Source organism: Coregonus lavaretus, assembly GCF_964263955.1.
Source record: "Coregonus lavaretus genome assembly, chromosome: 7".
In the NCBI taxonomy this organism is placed as follows: Eukaryota; Metazoa; Chordata; class Actinopteri; order Salmoniformes; family Salmonidae; genus Coregonus; species Coregonus lavaretus.
In genome coordinates this window covers 8,257,222-8,275,242 of record NC_139994.1, presented here as the reverse complement: position 1 = coordinate 8,275,242, position 18,021 = coordinate 8,257,222, and the positions used below count along the sequence as shown (strand labels likewise).

Sequence of the window (18,021 nt, the reverse complement as noted above, 5' to 3'; positions counted from 1 at the left end):
GCTTCACATCATTTTAGAGAAAAGATATGCCTACAATAGGGATACATTGTAGAGTATTGCTTATGGAAGTGGGTCGAAAATAATTTGAACAACACAGACAGGAGAAAAGTTGATAAGCAGCACGTCACATCCAAAGCGTTTCCATGGAGAGTTATTACATCCCGGAGATAAAAACAAACCATGCATATAACAGCGCACGGCAGAAAATAATAAACACATTTATGCGTGATTGTCACATTTAATACACTTAGGCTACCGGAGCGTAGTGGTGAATTAATTACACCATATGTTAATGCAGCTGCCTCTGTTTATGGGCTATAGGCCTACGTGCTTGCGCGTGCGTGATTCATCTTAATTAGAACTTGGAAAATTGTCTAAAGAAATGATTCCACAATGATCCTTTATTTCTTGGCAGATAGGCTATATATCCATCATATCGTGCAGTGTGTCTGGTAAAATACAGTTATTTTGTACAAACTAAACCAACTCTGTAAGAGTGGAGACGTGTAGGTCTCATTCTGTGTTCATTCAAGTTCTCATAAACAAACAAACACGGGGAGATATAGTTGCATTCCACATGCTCACAGTTGCATTTGGTTTACATAGGCTACCTATTAGTTCTCTATAAACGTGTAGCGTAATAACGCGCAGAGAAACTCGGTTGCCCGTAGATCCATGGGTAGAGAGAGGGAGGTATGGAGCGCGTGCGCATGTTTGTCCGCGCGTGTTTGTTGCAACAGCCAACTGAAGAAGAGATAGTTGCTTCACACCGTTGAGACAGACTGATGACACTCACCGTGTATTGTTCGCTTCACCCGTTTCTCTATGGAATCCCATTAGCCTACCAGCTGGTCTGTATCGTAATCCCGGGAACAGTGTCTGTCACTGTGGGTGCTTTGACTGAGATTCCGGTTAGACCACCTATAGGCCTATAGACTCGTTTTATTCCGTTGAAGAGGTCCGAAAAACGCAGCCAGCAACAGACGACGGGGCATGTTGCTACGCAGCTGATATCGACACAATAAATCGATAAATAGTGTGAAGGAGAAAGTGAGATGTTGTTCACTCACTGACACAGAAATCAACACAAGGAACTGTACTCTTTTACTAACAGCATCTCGGAGTCTCAAGAGACAGGAAACCAGCGGCGGATGTCAGGTTTGTCTGATTTAGCCTATTCGATTAAAAAACAACGTTTTTTGTTGATGTACCGGTACCTGAGATACATTTGATTGAGATTCGGGAGGTTTTGTTGTTGTTGTTGAAATTCACAATTAGTCAATAATGGACGACGCGCAATAATTACGTTTGCCTCTAAAACTTTCCCCACCGTGAGTGTGACAGGGCGATTTGTTGAGCACTTTTCCTTGGTTTACATTCCCCATTTTGCAGGTTATACTATATAATTCCTTCCATTTACTCATCTGCTTGCATGAGCCTCCCCTATCAAGGTGTTTTGGTACTTCTCTTATGCACTATGTTTTTCTGCCAACTTACTATACAGTCAACTCTATCCTGACCTCTATCCATATTGACAATAGTGGTAGGTGGATAGTTTGTCCAGATCTGCAATAGGTTAACTAGCAATCATACCACACATAAAATCATTCAAATCTGTACCAATTTTCAATATAAATCCACAAGCACATAGAGGAATAGCTGATGCGTCATTGCACATGAAAGAACTGTCAAGACATAAGACACGCAGCTCAAAAAGGTCTCCTAATTATATTTTTTATGCCATATAAATTACATTTACTGTATAACGGATTCCCCTATTCACATTTCTCAAAATAGTAAAAAATTAAATAGTGATTAATTTAATTCATATGAAAATATTATTTTGAACTAATTGAATGATGTGCTTCGCCATTGTAGCAGTTGGGGTTCGGTTACTTAAATCGCGGTGAATCGAATCATGGGAATCAAAATAATCATTTTTGAATCACAAACAGTAAAATGTTTTTTTTTGCTATAGCCTTCCTTTCGAAAACTCATTTTGTAGATACTTTAAGTTGGTTTGGACATTGCAACAATAGATGCTAGTAGTCAGCCTGAAGTAAAAACTTCTAAAGGTAAGATATATAGCCTATCAGCTCTATAAAATCTGTGATGCATGCTGACACAGTCATTTTCAATGTTTTTCCCCAAACACCTTCCCAACAGTGGAGGTTCCTCAGAGGAGGAAGGGGAGGACAATCCTCCTCAGTAAATGTCATAAAAATAAAAATAGTGAAACATTAAAAAAGTTATCCTTTTTAGATAAAACTATACTAAATATATTCACATGTCAATTGATTAAAACACTGCTTTGCAATAAAGGTCTACAGTAGCCTCAGCAGCACTCTGTAGGGTACACCATGGTGTAGCCAGAGGACAGCTAATGTAGCTTCTGTCCTCCTCTGGGTACATTGACTTCAATACAAAACCTAGGAGGCTCATGGTTCTCAACCCCTTCTATAGACTTACACAGTAATTATGACAACTTCTGGAGGACGTCCTCCAACCTATCAGAGCTCTTGCAGCATGAACTGACATGTTGTCCACCCAATCAAAGGATCAGATAATTAATCTAGTACTGAAAGCAAAAGCTACAGCTAGCTAGCACTGCAGTGCATAAAATGTGGTGAGTAGTTGACTCAGAGAGAAAGACAACAGTTGAAAAGTTTTGAACAAATACATTTCTTAAAAAATTAAGGAGAAGCGAGAGAGAGAGTTGGCTAGCTATATTTGGTTGTATTTTTTCAAACTTTTACTTAGCTAGCAAATAAAGCTAGCTAGTTTAGCCTACTCAAACACCCGGGATGCTATGTTAGCTAGCTGGCTAGGGCTATCCAACACTGGAACTCTTCCAAGTCAAGGTAAGCTTTTGGTTTTATTAATGTATTGCCACCGGGGCCCGCCGTTGTAACTGCTTAACTGCTTTCTGACTGTACACTGTACTGCATGACTGTACTGACCCATGGGCGGCGCACAATTGGTCCAGCGTTGTCCAAGGTAGGGGAGGGTTTGGCCGGCAGGGATGTGGGTTTGTTTCCCACGGGGGGCCAGTATGAAAAAAAAAACACACAAAAAACCAACATGTATGCATTCACTAACTGTAAGTCGCTCTGGATAAGAGCGTCTGCTAAATGACCTAAATGTAAATGTCAAATGTACTGGGTTTACTAACGCGTTAGGTCTAGTAGTTCTAGTTGACTATGACATGACAACAATGTAGGCTGTGTGTAGAGGTTAGCGGTCATGATATGGTTTGGCTTGGAAAGGTTTTTTCGCCTGGTCACAGACAGCTGATGTGTTGTGCACTGAAGTCCACAAGCGAAAGGAAAAGGTGAGAGCGCATAGATAGTTGCGAGAAGGAATTCTGCAGTATATACAATGAGCAAAGTGATCATGCTGTTTGTATGTGGCTGCTATGAAAGGGAACTGTTTGCATGTGATTAGGGGTGTAGTCATTCCAACAATTCTGTTGAAAAACGTTTCTTAAATGGAAGCAAACGGATCGAAACGGGGATAAACATACCTGAGTGTGTCCAATAGGAACTCTCATTTGCAACTGTTGGACTAATGATTACACCCTAGATCAGCTAGATGCAGGCAAGAGTGTGAAAGGCTTTATTGAATGTCTCACTCACTGTCTGTCACCTTGATTACTAAAAATTCTCTAGACCTGTGCACCTACGTTGTAAACTTTCATTCATAGGCTAGGTTGTAGCAACCTCATGATGGGTACAGGGACAATTATCCTGTAGTAGCCTAAACCTATCGATGTTACATTGAACTGGGTGAATGGAATATGAATGACAGTCATCCAATATGCTGTAATAGAAATAAGGCAATGCTCATAAAAACCAAAATAATTCTCCCTCATCTTAAAAGGCGCTCAAAGTCAGTGATGAAGCGCTCAAAGTTGGTCATCGGTATGTTGCGTTGCTTATTGGTTGTGTGTGGTGCATTGGCACAGAAACCTGTTGGTGGAAAATTTGTTGCATATATTTGATATAAATATAGCATCAAAATCTGATTTCCACCTAGCTGAAAATTGTCTGCAGCCGGCTCTGATCGTAGTGTAATGGGACAGGCAGGGAGAGTGAGCTCGTCCGTGGTGCTCGGCGGGCCCTCAACCTTCTGGCCAGCAGCTTGTGTGGCATCAACTGTGCCACAAAACCATGCAGAAGTGGGCAAGTCGATATCCACGTTTATAAACACAGGGTTGCTACAGTTATTGTTATTTGTGGTGGTAGTCATTATTTTCTAGTTAATGTTATGAGCGGGGAGGGTGGGCAATTTTTTTTTACAGTTCAAGGGGATGGTCATGCGAAAATATTTGTAACGTTGGGGATTTTTTTTTTTTTCAATGACATCCCCCCAGTAAATTTTTTGAACAGTCCCTAATGTTCTCAAATGAACTCAAGGACTCTCTTTCCCCCTATCGCCCCCATCTCTCTCTCTCTCTCTCTCTCTCTCTCTCTCTCTCTCTCTCTCTCTCTCTCTCTCTCTCTCTCTCTCTCTCTCTCTCTCTCTCTCTCTCTCTCTCTCTCTCTCTCTCTCTCTCTCTCTCTCTCTCTCTCTCAATTCAATTCAATTCAATTTCAATTTAAGGGCTTTATTGGCATGGGAAACGTGTGTTAACATTGCCAAAGCAAGTGAAGTAGATAGTAAACAAAAGTGAAATAAACAATAAATATTAACAGTAAACATTACACTCAGAAGTTTCAAAAGAATAAAGACATTTCAAATGTCATATTATGTATATATACAGTGTTGTAACAATGTGCAAATAGTTAAAGTACAAATGGGAAAATAAATAAACATAAATATGGGTTGTATTTACAATGGTGTTTGTTCTTCACTGGTTGCCCTTTTCTTGTGGCAACAGGTCACAAATCTTGCAGCTGTGATGGCACACTGTGGTTTTTCACCCAGTAGATAAGGGAGTTTATCAAAATTGGGTTTGTTTTCGAATTCTTTGTGGATCGCTGTAATCTGAGGGAAATATGTGTCTCTAATATGGTCACACATTTGTCAGGAGGTTAGGAAGTGCAGCTCAGTTTCCACCTCATTTTGTGGGCAGTGTGCACATAGCCTGTCTTCTCTTGAGAGCCAGGTCTGCCTACGGCGGCCTTTCTCAATAGCAAGGCTATGCTCACTGAGTCTGTACATAGTCAAAGCTTTCCTTAAGTTTGGGTCAGTCACAGTGGTCAAGTATTCTGCCACTGTGTACTCTCTGTTTAGGGCCAAATAGCATTCTAGTTTGCTCTGTTTTTTTGTTTGTTCTTTCCAATGTGTCTCTCTCTCTCTCTCTCAGGTGCGTACGGGCTGGGTGTTAGTGTGATGGACCCCCAACAGTGTGATGGCGGCCATGTGTCAGAGGGCTGTGACTCACCTGGTAATGGGGATTCCTGGCCCCCACCTGCCAAACTGTCCCGCCTGGAGCTGAACGCTGGCGAGGGACCCCCAGGGCCACACCAGGGCAGGACGAGACAAGGGAGCCCAGGGGCCAGAGCCCCCACCCTGGCCCCCAAACCCATGACACACGCAACACAACCCAAGAACTGGCATAAGAGAGGTAGGACTGAAAAGAAGAGGGGAGGAGATGAGAAAGGGAGGAATGGGTGAATAGAGGAGAGAGAGTGTGCATTCATTGCAAGGGTTGGCAACTTTTACCTATTAATTTCTCATGCCCTCTGCTTCTATCTGAATGCTGTGATGTGATTGGCTGTGCTGTGTGTCCGTCATAACAGGGAGCCTGCTGCCTGTGCTGTGTGTGGTAGAGCACAGAGAGAGCCCGGTCTCGGCAGTGGAGGCTGAGAGGCGAGAGGAGCATGCAGAGTTTGTACTGGTTAGGAGAGACCTGCTGTTTAACCAGCTGATAGAGATGGTTCTACTGGCCCTGGGCTACTCTCACAGCTCAGCAGCACAGGCAAAAGGTACACTACACACACACACACACACACACACACACACACACACACACACACACACACACACACACACTGCTCTTCCTCCAGTGTCATTGTTTGTAACAATGTGTGTGTCTGTGTCTGTCTGTGTCTGTCTGTCTGTGTCTGTGTGTCTGTGTGTCTGTGTGTCTATAGGTTTGATCCAGGTGGGTAGGTGGAACCCTGTCCCTCTGTCCTGTGTGACTGATGCTCCTGATGCCACTGTGGCTGACATGCTGCAGGACCTCTACCATGTCACCACCCTCAAGATCCAGCTCACCAGGTACACCAGAATCTCTTGTGGACAGACATACGTAACATAAATTGTATTTTAACGTCTGTCAACAGACTATAGGATGCGACGTCTAACGAGGAACTTCACTGTTTATTAGGATGAATCACAATTTGGCGGCGTTCTGCATCTTTAGAATTCCGGAAGGGAATGGGACATTTGGTCGATAGACATGAGACTTGCCGAGAGAAGGGGGGTGGAGCAACCAAAGAGGTTCTGGCACTTGCACCAGTTTCGTATGTGTTGTGTGAAGTAATGAACTAATCACTACCACCAGGAGACATAGGCACATACACATAGGAACACACACACACACACACACACACACACACACACACACAGGCACATACACTCTTAGAAAAAAAGGTGGTACAGTGCATTCAGAAAGTATTCATACACCTTGACTTGTTCCACATTGTGTTGTGTTACAGCCTGAATTCAAAATGGATGAAATTGTTTTTTTCTCACCCATCTACACACAGTACCCCATAATGCCAAAGTGGAAATATGTTTTTTTTTTTAAATATTTGCACATTTATTGAAAATGAAATACAGAAATATCTCATTGACATAAGTATTCACACCCCTGAATCAATACTTTGTAGAAGCACCTTTGGCGGTGATTACAGCTGTGGGTCTTTTTGGGTAAGTCTCTAAGAGCTTTCCATACCTGGATTGTGCAACATTTGCCCATTATTCTTTTCAAAATTGTTCTTGCTCTAGCAAATGGTTGTTTTTCAGGTCTTGCCATAGATTTTCCAGAAGATTTAAGTCAAAACTGTAATTCGGACACTCAGGAACGTTCATTGACTTCTTGGGAAGCAACTCCAGTGTAGATTTGGCCTTGTGTTTTAGGTTATTGTCCTGCTGAAAGGTGAATGAATCTCCCAGTGTCTAGTGGAAAACAGACTGAACCAGGTTTTCCTCTAGGATTCTGTCTGTGTTTAGCTCCATTCCGTTTCTTTTTCATCCTGAAAAACTCCCTAGACCTAACGATTACAATCATACACATAACATGATGCAGCCACCTCTATGCTTGAAAATATGGAGAGTGGTACTCAGTAATGTCTTGTATTGGATTTCAGACAGCATATTTATTCATTTTTCAATGTACTTCTCTTCCACCCACTCTTCTTCTATCTCTCCATTTGTCTCTCTCTCCCCCTCTCCCTCTCCATTCACCCCTCTATCTTTCCCCCTATCGCCCCCATCTAACCCTCACTCCCCCCTCTCTCTCTCTCTCTATCTTCCTCTCCTCCTCTCTCTCTCTCTTTCTCTATCCCACCCGCCCCCTCTCCTTCTCTCTCCAGTTGTCCCAGGTTGGAGGAACTCCCTCCAGCACAGTGGAGTCACTCTACAGTGAGAAACGCCCTGAAGGAGCTACTGAGAGACATGAACCAGAGCTCACTGGCCAAAGAGTGCCCTCTGTCCCAGGTACACACACACACACAGGCATGAACACGTACGCCCGTACACACACACCTGTTCGTGACAACACTCTCCGAGGGTGTCTTAGGTGGAATAGGATATGCAAATTACATTTCAATTTCTCACCACACACTTGTACATGTGTGAACCAGGACAAATATAAGCACCCCCTATTTGACCTTTTTTAGCTTTGACATGTACACACAACTCTCACACACACACCTATTGAGATGGGTAGTCTACATTGCTGAGAGATATAAGGTAAAGATGTTTATCTTTTAAAGAGCTATGCTGCTTTTTGAGACATACAGCTCTGCTGGCATATACTGTCCCACTGTATCCCTCTGCTACCATCTCTCTCTCTCACTCTTCCTAGTCAATCTCTCGCTTTCCCTGTCTGTGTGTGTATCTCACACTGTTGCAAGCCCAGGCTTTAGCTCAGTGGGCTAAACCAGTCTTGTAACATGCAGTCAGGGGACCTGAGTTTGATCCCAGTCGACCTCACTCACACACACGCACGCACACACACACACACACACACACACACACACATACACACATTATGGTGAAGGAACAAAGCGTAGAGGCACCTGCTGTAGAAGAACAGATGGATGTGTCTTGTGAATATTTATAACAATCAAAATAGTCTGTCTGTTATTCACCCTGAGGGCTGCAACTACAGCCTCGGTCTAATAAACAGACATTTCTCTCTTTTCATATTCTCTCTCTCTCTTTATGTACATGTTTATGTGTTGTCCCATCCCCCTCTCTCCCTCTCTCTCTCTCTCTCCCTCTCTCCCCCTCTCTCTCCCTCTGGAGCAGATTAGAATACATATGAAGATAGAAGGTGTAATCAGATGTAAAGATGGCACAGGATTGTCTTGGGAGAAAACCCTGTGTGTGTGATCTGTTATTACTTTCGGCTTCAGTTCCTTAAACGACAGATTGCACTTAGTTGAGGCGACACACACACACACACACACACACACACACACACTCATCTGTCTTTATTACAGAGTTTACCTGGGGGTGTGTTTTAATAACACAGATCTGAGTTCATTATTATCACACGTTCTGTGTTCAGCTGAGACTCATAACAGATGCTGAGAGAAAAATGGAGACTGGTAAAATGAGAGACAGAACGATGATTTAAAATGAGAATCGTTACCTCTTTGTCTCTCTTTTTAATACTGTTGTATATTTCATTTTTTATATTCTGACTTCAAATGGAAGTATTACACAGTTCCTCTGCTCTGTTAGGAAGAGGAGAATAGACTGTCCCCCAGGCTAGCGTATATAACATGTTCTTGTATTATTACTGTATTATGCATTGATCTGATGATTGTGGATCAGTATTCATAATGCTTTTCCCTGCCACTGTTATGACTTTTTGTATTTTGTCCCCGTCTCTTAGAGTATGATCTCCTCCATTGTGAACAGCACCTACTATGCAAATGTCTCGGCCACCAAGTGCCACGAGTTTGGCCGCTGGTATAAGCACTTCAGGAAGACCAAAGGCATCATGGGTAAGACTACAGGAGGGCTTAAAAGGGTAGTTCACCTATAGTCATCATCAGTGCTAATGTTGGCAAATAGTAGGTGTGGTTTTTTATACTAACTCCGCTCTCTTCCTCCATCCCTCTATTTCTTACTCTCTTCCTCACTTCAGAGATTGATAGCTTCTCTGACCAATCTCAACCGGGCTCCACCCATCTGACCTTTACTCATCAACCAATCCCAGGCAGCACAGCCGAACAGGCCGACTCCTCGCCCCTCCTCTTCCCTCACGGGGGAGCCGCCCACATTTCTGGCCGTGGCTGTCTGGCCCCAAGTCTCTGCCCCCCAGGGCTGGTGACCGCCCCCCTCAGCCCCCAGCTAGTCACCCCCCAACAGATAGTCATGGCCCAGTTCCTCAACCAGCAGTATGCAGTTAGCCGTATGCTAGCCCAGCAGAGCCTGTCTGTATCTGTCTCCACCTCCCCCCAGCAGTTCCTCAACCACCCCCCTGTGGGGAGGCCTCCCCCCTCCCTGGCCCTAGCCAAGGCCCCCGACCCCCAGCCCCAGGCTGGACCACCAGGACCCGGGTCTGGGTCCCAGAGCCAGGTGTGTGGACCATCAGACATCTCATGTGAGATCTACCAGTGGGTGAGAGAGGAGCTGAAGAGAGCAGGTATCTCCCAGGCTGTGTTCGCCCGCGTGGCCTTTAACAGGACCCAGGTATGGGACAGACAGGGACAGGGGGGTACTGGATGTATGGGACTGTGCTGTAAACTAGGGGTTAGGGATTCATGAGTGGTGGGAGAGAAGGAGGGGTTGATGTCATGATGTGTGTGCGCGTGTGCGTGGTGATTAGCTCTTGGCATGTCCTTTTGCCGCATGTGTATGACTGTGTGTGTGTGTGTGTGTGTGTGTGTGTGTTTGTCCCAGCTCTTCTCTGCAGTAGGAACTCATGCCAGCGGTGGAGCAGCTGCTGGGCCAGCTAATCACACTCCCTCAGAGAGTCTCTACCTCTCCCTCTAATCACACTCCCTCAGAGAGTCTCTACCTCTCCCTCTAATCACACTCCCTCAGAGAGTCTCTCCCTCTAATCACACTCCCTCAGAGAGTCTCTACCTATAATCACACTCCCTCAGAGAGTCTCTACCACTCCCTCTAATCACACTCCCTCAGAGTCTCTACCTCTCCCTCTAATCACACTCCCTCAGAATCTCTACCTCTCCCTCTAATCACACTCCCTCAGAGTCTCTACCTCTCCCTCTAATCACACTCCCTCAGAGTCTCTACCTCTCCCTCTAATCACACTCTCTCAGAGAGTCTCTACCTCTCCCTCTAATCACACTCCCTCAGAGAGTCTCTACCTCTCCCTCTAATCACACTCCCTCAGAGAGTCTCTACCTATAATCACACTCCCTCAGAGAGTCTCTACCACTCCCTCTAATCACACTCCCTCAGAGTCTCTACCTCTCCCTCTAATCACACTCCCTCAGAGTCTCTACCTCTCCCTCTAATCACACTCCCCCAGAGAGTCTCTACCTCTCCCTCTAATCACACTCCCCCAGAGAGTCTCTACCTCTCCCTCTAATCACACTCCCCCAGAGAGTCTCTACCTCTCCCTCTAATCACACTCCCCCAGAGAGTCTCTATCTCTACCTATAATCACACTCCCCCAGAGAGTCTCTACCTCTCCCTCTAATCACACTCCCTCAGAGTCTCTACCTCTCCCTCTAATCACACTCCCCCAGAGAGTCTCTACCTATAATCACACTCCCTCAGAGTCTCTACCTCTACCTATAATCACACTCCCTCAGAGAGTCTCTCCCTCTAATCACACTCCCCCAGAGTCTCTACCTCTCCCTCTAATCACACTCCCTCAGAGAGTCTCTATCTCTACCTATAATCACACTCCCCCAGAGAGTCTCTACCTCTCCCTCTAATCACACTCCCCCAGAGAGTCTCTACCTCTCCCTCTAATCACACTCCCCCAGAGAGTCTCTACCTATAATCACACTCCCTCAGAGTCTCTACCTCTACCTATAATCACACTCCCTCAGAGAGTCTCTCCCTCTAATCACACTCCCCCAGAGTCTCTACCTCTCCCTCTAATCACACTCCCCCAGAGTCTCTACCTCTCCCTCTAATCACACTCCCTCAGAGAGTCTCTACCTCTCCCTCTAATCACACTCCCTCAGAGAGTCTCTACCTCTCCCTATAATCACACTCCCCCAGAGTTTCTACCCCTACCTCTCTAACCACACTCCCTCAGATAGTCTCTGCCTCTCTAATCACACACCCCCAGAGTCGCTACCTCTCCAATTTTTCCATCCCTCGATTCACTCCATTACTCTTTCTCTCTCTCAATCTCTTGATCACTCTCTGTCCATCTCTCTCTATCTTCCTCTCTTTTTATATTTCCTACTCTATTTCATGCTCTCTCTGTATCCATTTTGTGTCTCCATGTGACTGGTCTATCCCTAGTTTTCTTGTTCGATTTTCATCTCTCCCCCTCTCCCCATTTGATACCTCTCTCTCCTTTCTGTCTGCCTCCCTCCCTCCCCCTCTCTCCTTCTGTCTGTCCTGTGCTCCTGCAGTTAGAAGGCACTCACATGAATAGTTTCTAGAGAGACCTAAACCACTGTTATTATTACCATCATTATCACCAGCATCATCATGGGTGTCATTATAATTATCAAAGGCTGTCATAATAGCCTCCCGCCCTTGCATTCCTCGGTCGCCGTGACAACGGGGCTCTGCAGCCAGGTAAAAGGGGGTGTGGCGGGGAAGGAATGTCTCACCTGGGCATGGTGCCAAGGGGTAGAGTGAGCGGGGCTTGGCGTGTGAGGACCCAATTGGAGTGTAAAGGCTTAATTGCTGGTGTGTGTGTGTATGTGTGTGGGGAGGGAGGGAGGGAGGGAGGGATGAGCCCCCATCTTACAGAAGCGTTTCTGACTGCTGTAAGAGCAGGAGCAGACAGATAATAACTTAATAAGGGACTCATCAGTTTAATAGCAGAGCTTTAGAAGGTGTCTGGAGCTGGCTGTGTTTACTCTTTGAAGAGAAAAATACAACCTGTGAAGACGTGTGCTGTCTAAATGGCCCTCAGACAGTTTTGTTTTAGTACGAAACTTGTTAATAATGTATATTTATCAGAAATGATCTGTCTGAGTGTCTCTTGACCTGGTCAACGTTACAGGGCTGGTACACTGGACGTGTAACTTGCCACGCATAGATGCTTCCATTCATTTAAATCAGTGGTCTTCAACGTTCTCTTCGGGAGGAACCCTGGCCCAGGTTAATACAGTGATTTATGTGTTTTGCGACGCCCCCGGTGTATCCCCTCTTAGGATGTATGTACCTGATAGTGGGTAACATAGTCATTCTATTTCTATGGTGTGTATCTTGTCTTAATGTGTCTTTCTATGTCTGTGTGTCAGGGCCTGCTGTCTGAGATCCTGCGTAAGGAGGAGGATCCTAAAAGTGCGTCTCAGTCTCTCCTGGTCAACCTGCGGTCCATGCAGAGTTTCCTCCAGCTAACTGAGGGCGTCCGAGACCGCATCTACCAGGAGGAGAGAGAGAGGAGTCTGACCGTGTCGACCACTATCAACCATTCACCCAACAACACTACCCCACCACGCCCCACACAGGTCAGACAGACATAGAAGGGCGTGTGTGTGTTGAAGTTATATCTTGTTCATGCCAGTCTAAGATATATTCCTCTGATGTTTCAGACCAGAAAGGAAGAGGGAAACTTTGTCAAGGCTGAAGATTGGCACTCCCGGGTTTCCATAGGCATCCCTATAGTAAGGATAATCCCGTCCCTCTCTCTCTCTCCCCCTTGCTCTCTCTAACCTCTCTCTCTCTTTCTCTAACCCCCCCCCCCCCCCTTTAACCTCCCTTTCGCTCCACCTACTTTCTCTCTCTCTAACCCCCCCTACCCCTCTCTCTAACCCCTCTCTCCCCCTCTCTGTCTCCCCCTCTGTCCCCCCTGCAGGCGAGGCTGTCCCCAGTAGCAATAGCAGTAATAAACAGAGGGGTGAAGAGCGAGGGATGTGTTCTAAATATCAACAGTTCTATCTATGAGGAGATCCAACAGGAGATGAAGAGAGCCAAGGTGTCTCAGGCCATGTTTGCCAAGATGGCCGCCTCCAAGAGTCAGGTACTCACGCACACACACACGAACACACACACAAACACAAAAAAGAGAGGGTATGGTACTCACTGACTGGAGGGATGCCTATGGAAGCAATCCCATACATTTTTTAATTTTTTTAACATAGTTCCCCTCCTCCCTCTTGGACTGAGAGGGAAACGTATATTTCAGACTGATATTAGCAAATGCGTAACACACACACACACACTCCCACAAGTACCTTTATCAGATTTTGTATGTGTGTGAATTTATGATACCATCTGTACACAGAGCCACATTGGGCAGTAACTGGCTGTGTAGAAAAGGCCAGATTATTTACACACATGCACACACAGGAATGCAGACACACAAACATACACACAAACACACACATGCGTGCCAACACACATAAACACTGGTGGTTTTATTGTGCTTGTTTTCAAGGCAGAACCATAAGCTTGTTATTGCCTTTTGTTTTGGGGATCATTTCCCTCCTCAGTGGAATGGAGGGATTTCATCTGTTGAGCTCTCTTTCTCTCTGTCTCTCTGTCTCTCTGTCTCTCGTTCTCTCTGTCTCTCGTTCTCTCTTTCTCTCGTTCTCTCTGTCTCGTTCTCTCTCTCTCTTTCTCTCTGCCTCTCTTTCAATCTACCCCTCTTGCTCTCTGTCCCTCTCTTTCCATATACCACTCTTTCCATCTATCCATCCATCCATCTCTCTCTCGCTCTCTCTCGCTCTCTCTCTCCTGTCCAGTATAAAGTACTACAGTGGGGATCAGGTTGTTCTGCTCTGTAAAGGTCATGTTGAGGTCAATGCCATTACACTGACAGGTGGTACTCTACCCCTGCTGGGCTGCTGTTTAATCTCTTTTGGTTTCCCCCCTCTCTCTTCCTCTCAAACTCCACCTCGCTTTCCCTCTCTCTCTCCCTCTGCCTCTTTCTCTCTCTCAAACCCCACCTTCCCTCTCTCTCCCTCTCTCCCCTCCCTCTCTCTTTCTCTTCCCCTCTTTCTCCTCCTCTCTCTCATACTATCCTCTCAGCTCACGTTAGTGTAGGTCTGTTTGGCAGGCAGCACCATGTTGGAGCTGTGTAATGTATCTGCTCACTGCATCTGGATGGCTTTTTGTGCTAGTGCTGGACTACGGCCAGGTGTGTGTGTACCACAGTAATGGTGTAGAGGACAAGAGCCTGGCCCTGCTGCTACTTTCCCTCTCTGTCTCCTCCCCCTTTCCAGCTCTTAATAGAGACAAGGGTTCTGCTATGAGTTTGAACTGTAGTTCCTTTATATAAAGCATTAATAACACTGTTGTTTTCTACTCATGAAAAGCACAGAATATCTGTTTTAGTATATTTACTAAAGATAGTATACTGTATTTTAGTATCTTACTTGACGGGGCTGTAGTGGAGCGGGTCGATAGCTTCAAGTTTCTCGGTGTCAACATCACTAAGGATCTATCATGGTGCAAACACACCAACACAGTCGTGAAGAGCGCACGACAATCTTCTTCCCCCTTAAGAGGCTGAAAAGATTTGGCATGGACCCTCAGATTCTCAAAAAGTTCTACAGCTGCACCATCGAGAGCATCTTGACTGGCTGCATCACCGCTTGGTATGGCAACTGCTTGGCATCCGACCGCAAGGCGCTACAGAGAGTAGTGCGTACGGCCTAGTACATCACTGGGGCCAAGCTTCCTGCCATCCAGGACCTCTATACCAGGCGGTGTCAGAGGAAGGCCCTACAAATTGTCAAAGACTCCAGCCACCCAAGTCATAGACTGTTCTCTCTGCTACCGCACGGCAAGCGGTACCGATGCACCAAGTCTGAAACCACAGGACCCTGAACAGCTTCTACCCCCAAGCCATAAGACTGCTAAATAGTTAGTTAAATAATTAACCAAATAGCTACCCGAAATATCGGTATTGAACCTGTTTGCACTAACTTTTTTGACTCATCAAATACGCTGCTGCTACTGTTTACTATCTGTCCCTTTATTCCTAGTTATATGTACATATCTACCTCAATGACCCTGCACATCGACTCGGTACTGGTACCCCTTGTATATAACCACGTTATTGTTACTCATTGTGTATCTATTATTACTTGTATTATTACGTGTTTTACTTTTATATTATTTCTCTATTTAATTCTCTCTGCATTGTTGGGAAGGGCCCGTAAGTATGCGTTTCACTGTTAGTCCACACCTGTTGTTTACGAAGCATGTGACGAATAACATTTTATTTTATTGAATGGGTTCTGAAAAGGTTCCTTTTCTATGGGTTCTCTGACTGGGTTCTGATATGTGTGTTGTGTTGTGCAGGGCTGGCTGTGTGAGCTGCTGCGCTGGAAGGAGGATCCGTCCCCGGAGAACCGGACCCTGTGGGAGAACCTATGTATGATCAGGCGCTTCCTGAGTCTGGCCCAGACGGAACGAGATGCCATCTACGAACAGGAGAGCAACGCTCTGCAGCATCACTGTACAGACAGACTCACACAGCTAGTCAACGACAACACACTGGTCAGTCTACTCTGTATAGCCTGTACATATGTAGGATCTTAATTTGATCACTCTGTTGTTGCTGAGAATTTTCCTGCGCCGCAGCAAATGCAAATGAGTTTTCTGATTTACATACATTCACTGAAAACCTGCACTAACACACGGTCATATTAACATTATTGCACTTTTCATGTAGCCTAATTTTTGCCAGCTAATAGCCTAACATCCAGATCAAGCAAAATTATGGACTAAACATTAAAATCCTGTTGCTGCAGGATTGTTTTGCTATGACAATGCTGGTCAAATTAAGATCCTACATCTGTACATACACACACTCATACAGTCATACACAGTCAATACAAACACAAAAACAACTTTGTACAGACAGACTCACACAGCTAGTCAACGACAACACACAGGTCCGTCTACCGTGTATAGCCTACACACACACGTACACGGATGGAAGTGCGCACACACAACACAAACACATAATTCTACTCCGTAAATGTACATGCATTACACATGCATATGTACATAATTGAATGCAGAGTTGTGTAGCTGTTTGACGATAGTGTTCATACGTCTAGTTTGGTACTTGACCCTCTCCTCCTATAACACGGCCTATCATCAGCTCCCGTTGGTTTGTTTATAACTTCACTTCCATCTGTCTCCACCAGCTCCAACACCACTCCCCGTTGCCACAGCAACACCATCAACGACTCCTGACCCCTCTGTCCCAGCAGCCCTTGCAGCCCCAGGCGGGGCCTCGCCTGCCTCCACGGCAACCGTCCACAGCATCACCAGCCGAGACTGAGGGGGGTGGGGGCCAACTGAGGACCTGGTTGGGGGGTAGTAAGGATGATGGGAAGGGAGAGGACATTACTGGCCGGGGCAGTAGGAGTAGGGCTGGGGGTAGTAATGACAAGGAGGGGGGTGAAGGAGGTTGGTCGGGGGCCAGACAGAGTAACGTGGAGGGCGTTGGTGGGTGTAATGGTGAGGGGGGGGAGGGGTTGCGGGTGTCCCGGGAGGCGCAGGGGATCCTGCAGAGCTTCATCCAGGAAGTGGGTCTGAACCCAGACGAGGAGGCTGTCCACACCCTGTCAGCTCAGCTGGGCCTGCCCAAACACACCATCCTCAGCTTCTTCCACTGCCACCCCCACAGCTACACTCACCAGTACCATAGACAGGACTACAGTGAGATCCACCACAACCAACTTCCCAGCCACAGGGAAAATCACAACCAACACCACAAGGATCAGGACCTGCTCTTCTGTATTGGAGCAGGCCCAACCCAGCCTGAGAGAACTGCAGGGGAGAGGGAGGAGGGAGGAACCATAGATCCCGCTGGACAGATAGAGGGAGAGGAGGAGGAGGACATGGAGGGGGGAGAGGAAATAGAGGGGAGGGGGGGAAGACACCATTTTGAAAGAGTTGGATGTGAGCACTCATACTAACGCCATCGTCACCCTAAAGGAGGAGGAGCAACATGACTAACCAATCACAGCCTGAGACTACCCAACCACATGACTCTCATGAATAGCATGGCCCCACCCACTAATTGTCCCCTCAAACCCAACGAGAAGACATCAATTTGATAGACAATTTGATAGTAATGATGTGGTATAATACAGTGAGGGAAAAAAGTATTTGATCCCCTGCTGATTTTGTACGTTTGCCCACTGACAAAGAAATGATCAGTCTATAATTTTAATGGTAGGTTTATTTGAACAGTGAGAGACAGAATAATAACAAAGAAATCCAGAAAAACGCGTGTCAAAAATGTTATGAATTGATTTGCATTTTAACGAGGAAAATAAGTATTTGACCCCCTCTCAATCAGAAAGATTTCTGGCTCCCAGGTGTCTTTTTATACAGGTAACGAGCTGAGATTAGGAACACACTCTTAAAGGGAGTCTCCCTCGGCCTGGGGCTCCATGCAAGATCTCACCTCGTGGAGTTGCAATGATCATGAGAACGGTGAGGAATCAGCCCAGAACTACACGGGAGGATCTTGTCAATGATCTCAAGGCAGCTGGGACCATAGTCACCAATAAAACAATTGGTAACACACCACGCCGTGAAGGACTGAAATCCTGCAGCGCCCGCAAGGTCCCCCTGCTCAAGAAAGCACATATACATGCCCGTCTGAAGTTTGCCAATGAACATCTGAATGATTCAGAGGAGAACTGCGTGAAAGTGTTGTGGTCAGATGAGACCAAAATGGAGCTCTTTGGTATCAAC

General features: G+C 45.9%; 1 protein-coding gene across 1 annotated transcript; it reads left to right on the top strand.

Annotated features, from left to right (window-relative positions):
- Positions 1-5,334: 5,334 nt before the first annotated feature.
- On the top strand, positions 5,335-17,234 carry LOC311131742 (DNA-binding protein SATB1-like; the record flags this gene model as incomplete). The annotated part of the gene is made up of 11 exons (XM_084164870.1): positions 5,335-5,569; positions 5,745-5,930; positions 6,099-6,225; positions 7,545-7,668; positions 9,077-9,188; positions 9,332-9,879; positions 12,594-12,803; positions 12,888-12,959; positions 13,151-13,315; positions 15,604-15,783; positions 16,458-17,234. The coding sequence occupies 11 exons, from the start codon at positions 5,335-5,337 to the stop codon at positions 17,232-17,234; spliced, it is 2,736 nt and encodes a 911-aa protein (XP_084020996.1).
- Positions 17,235-18,021: the final 787 nt, after the last annotated feature.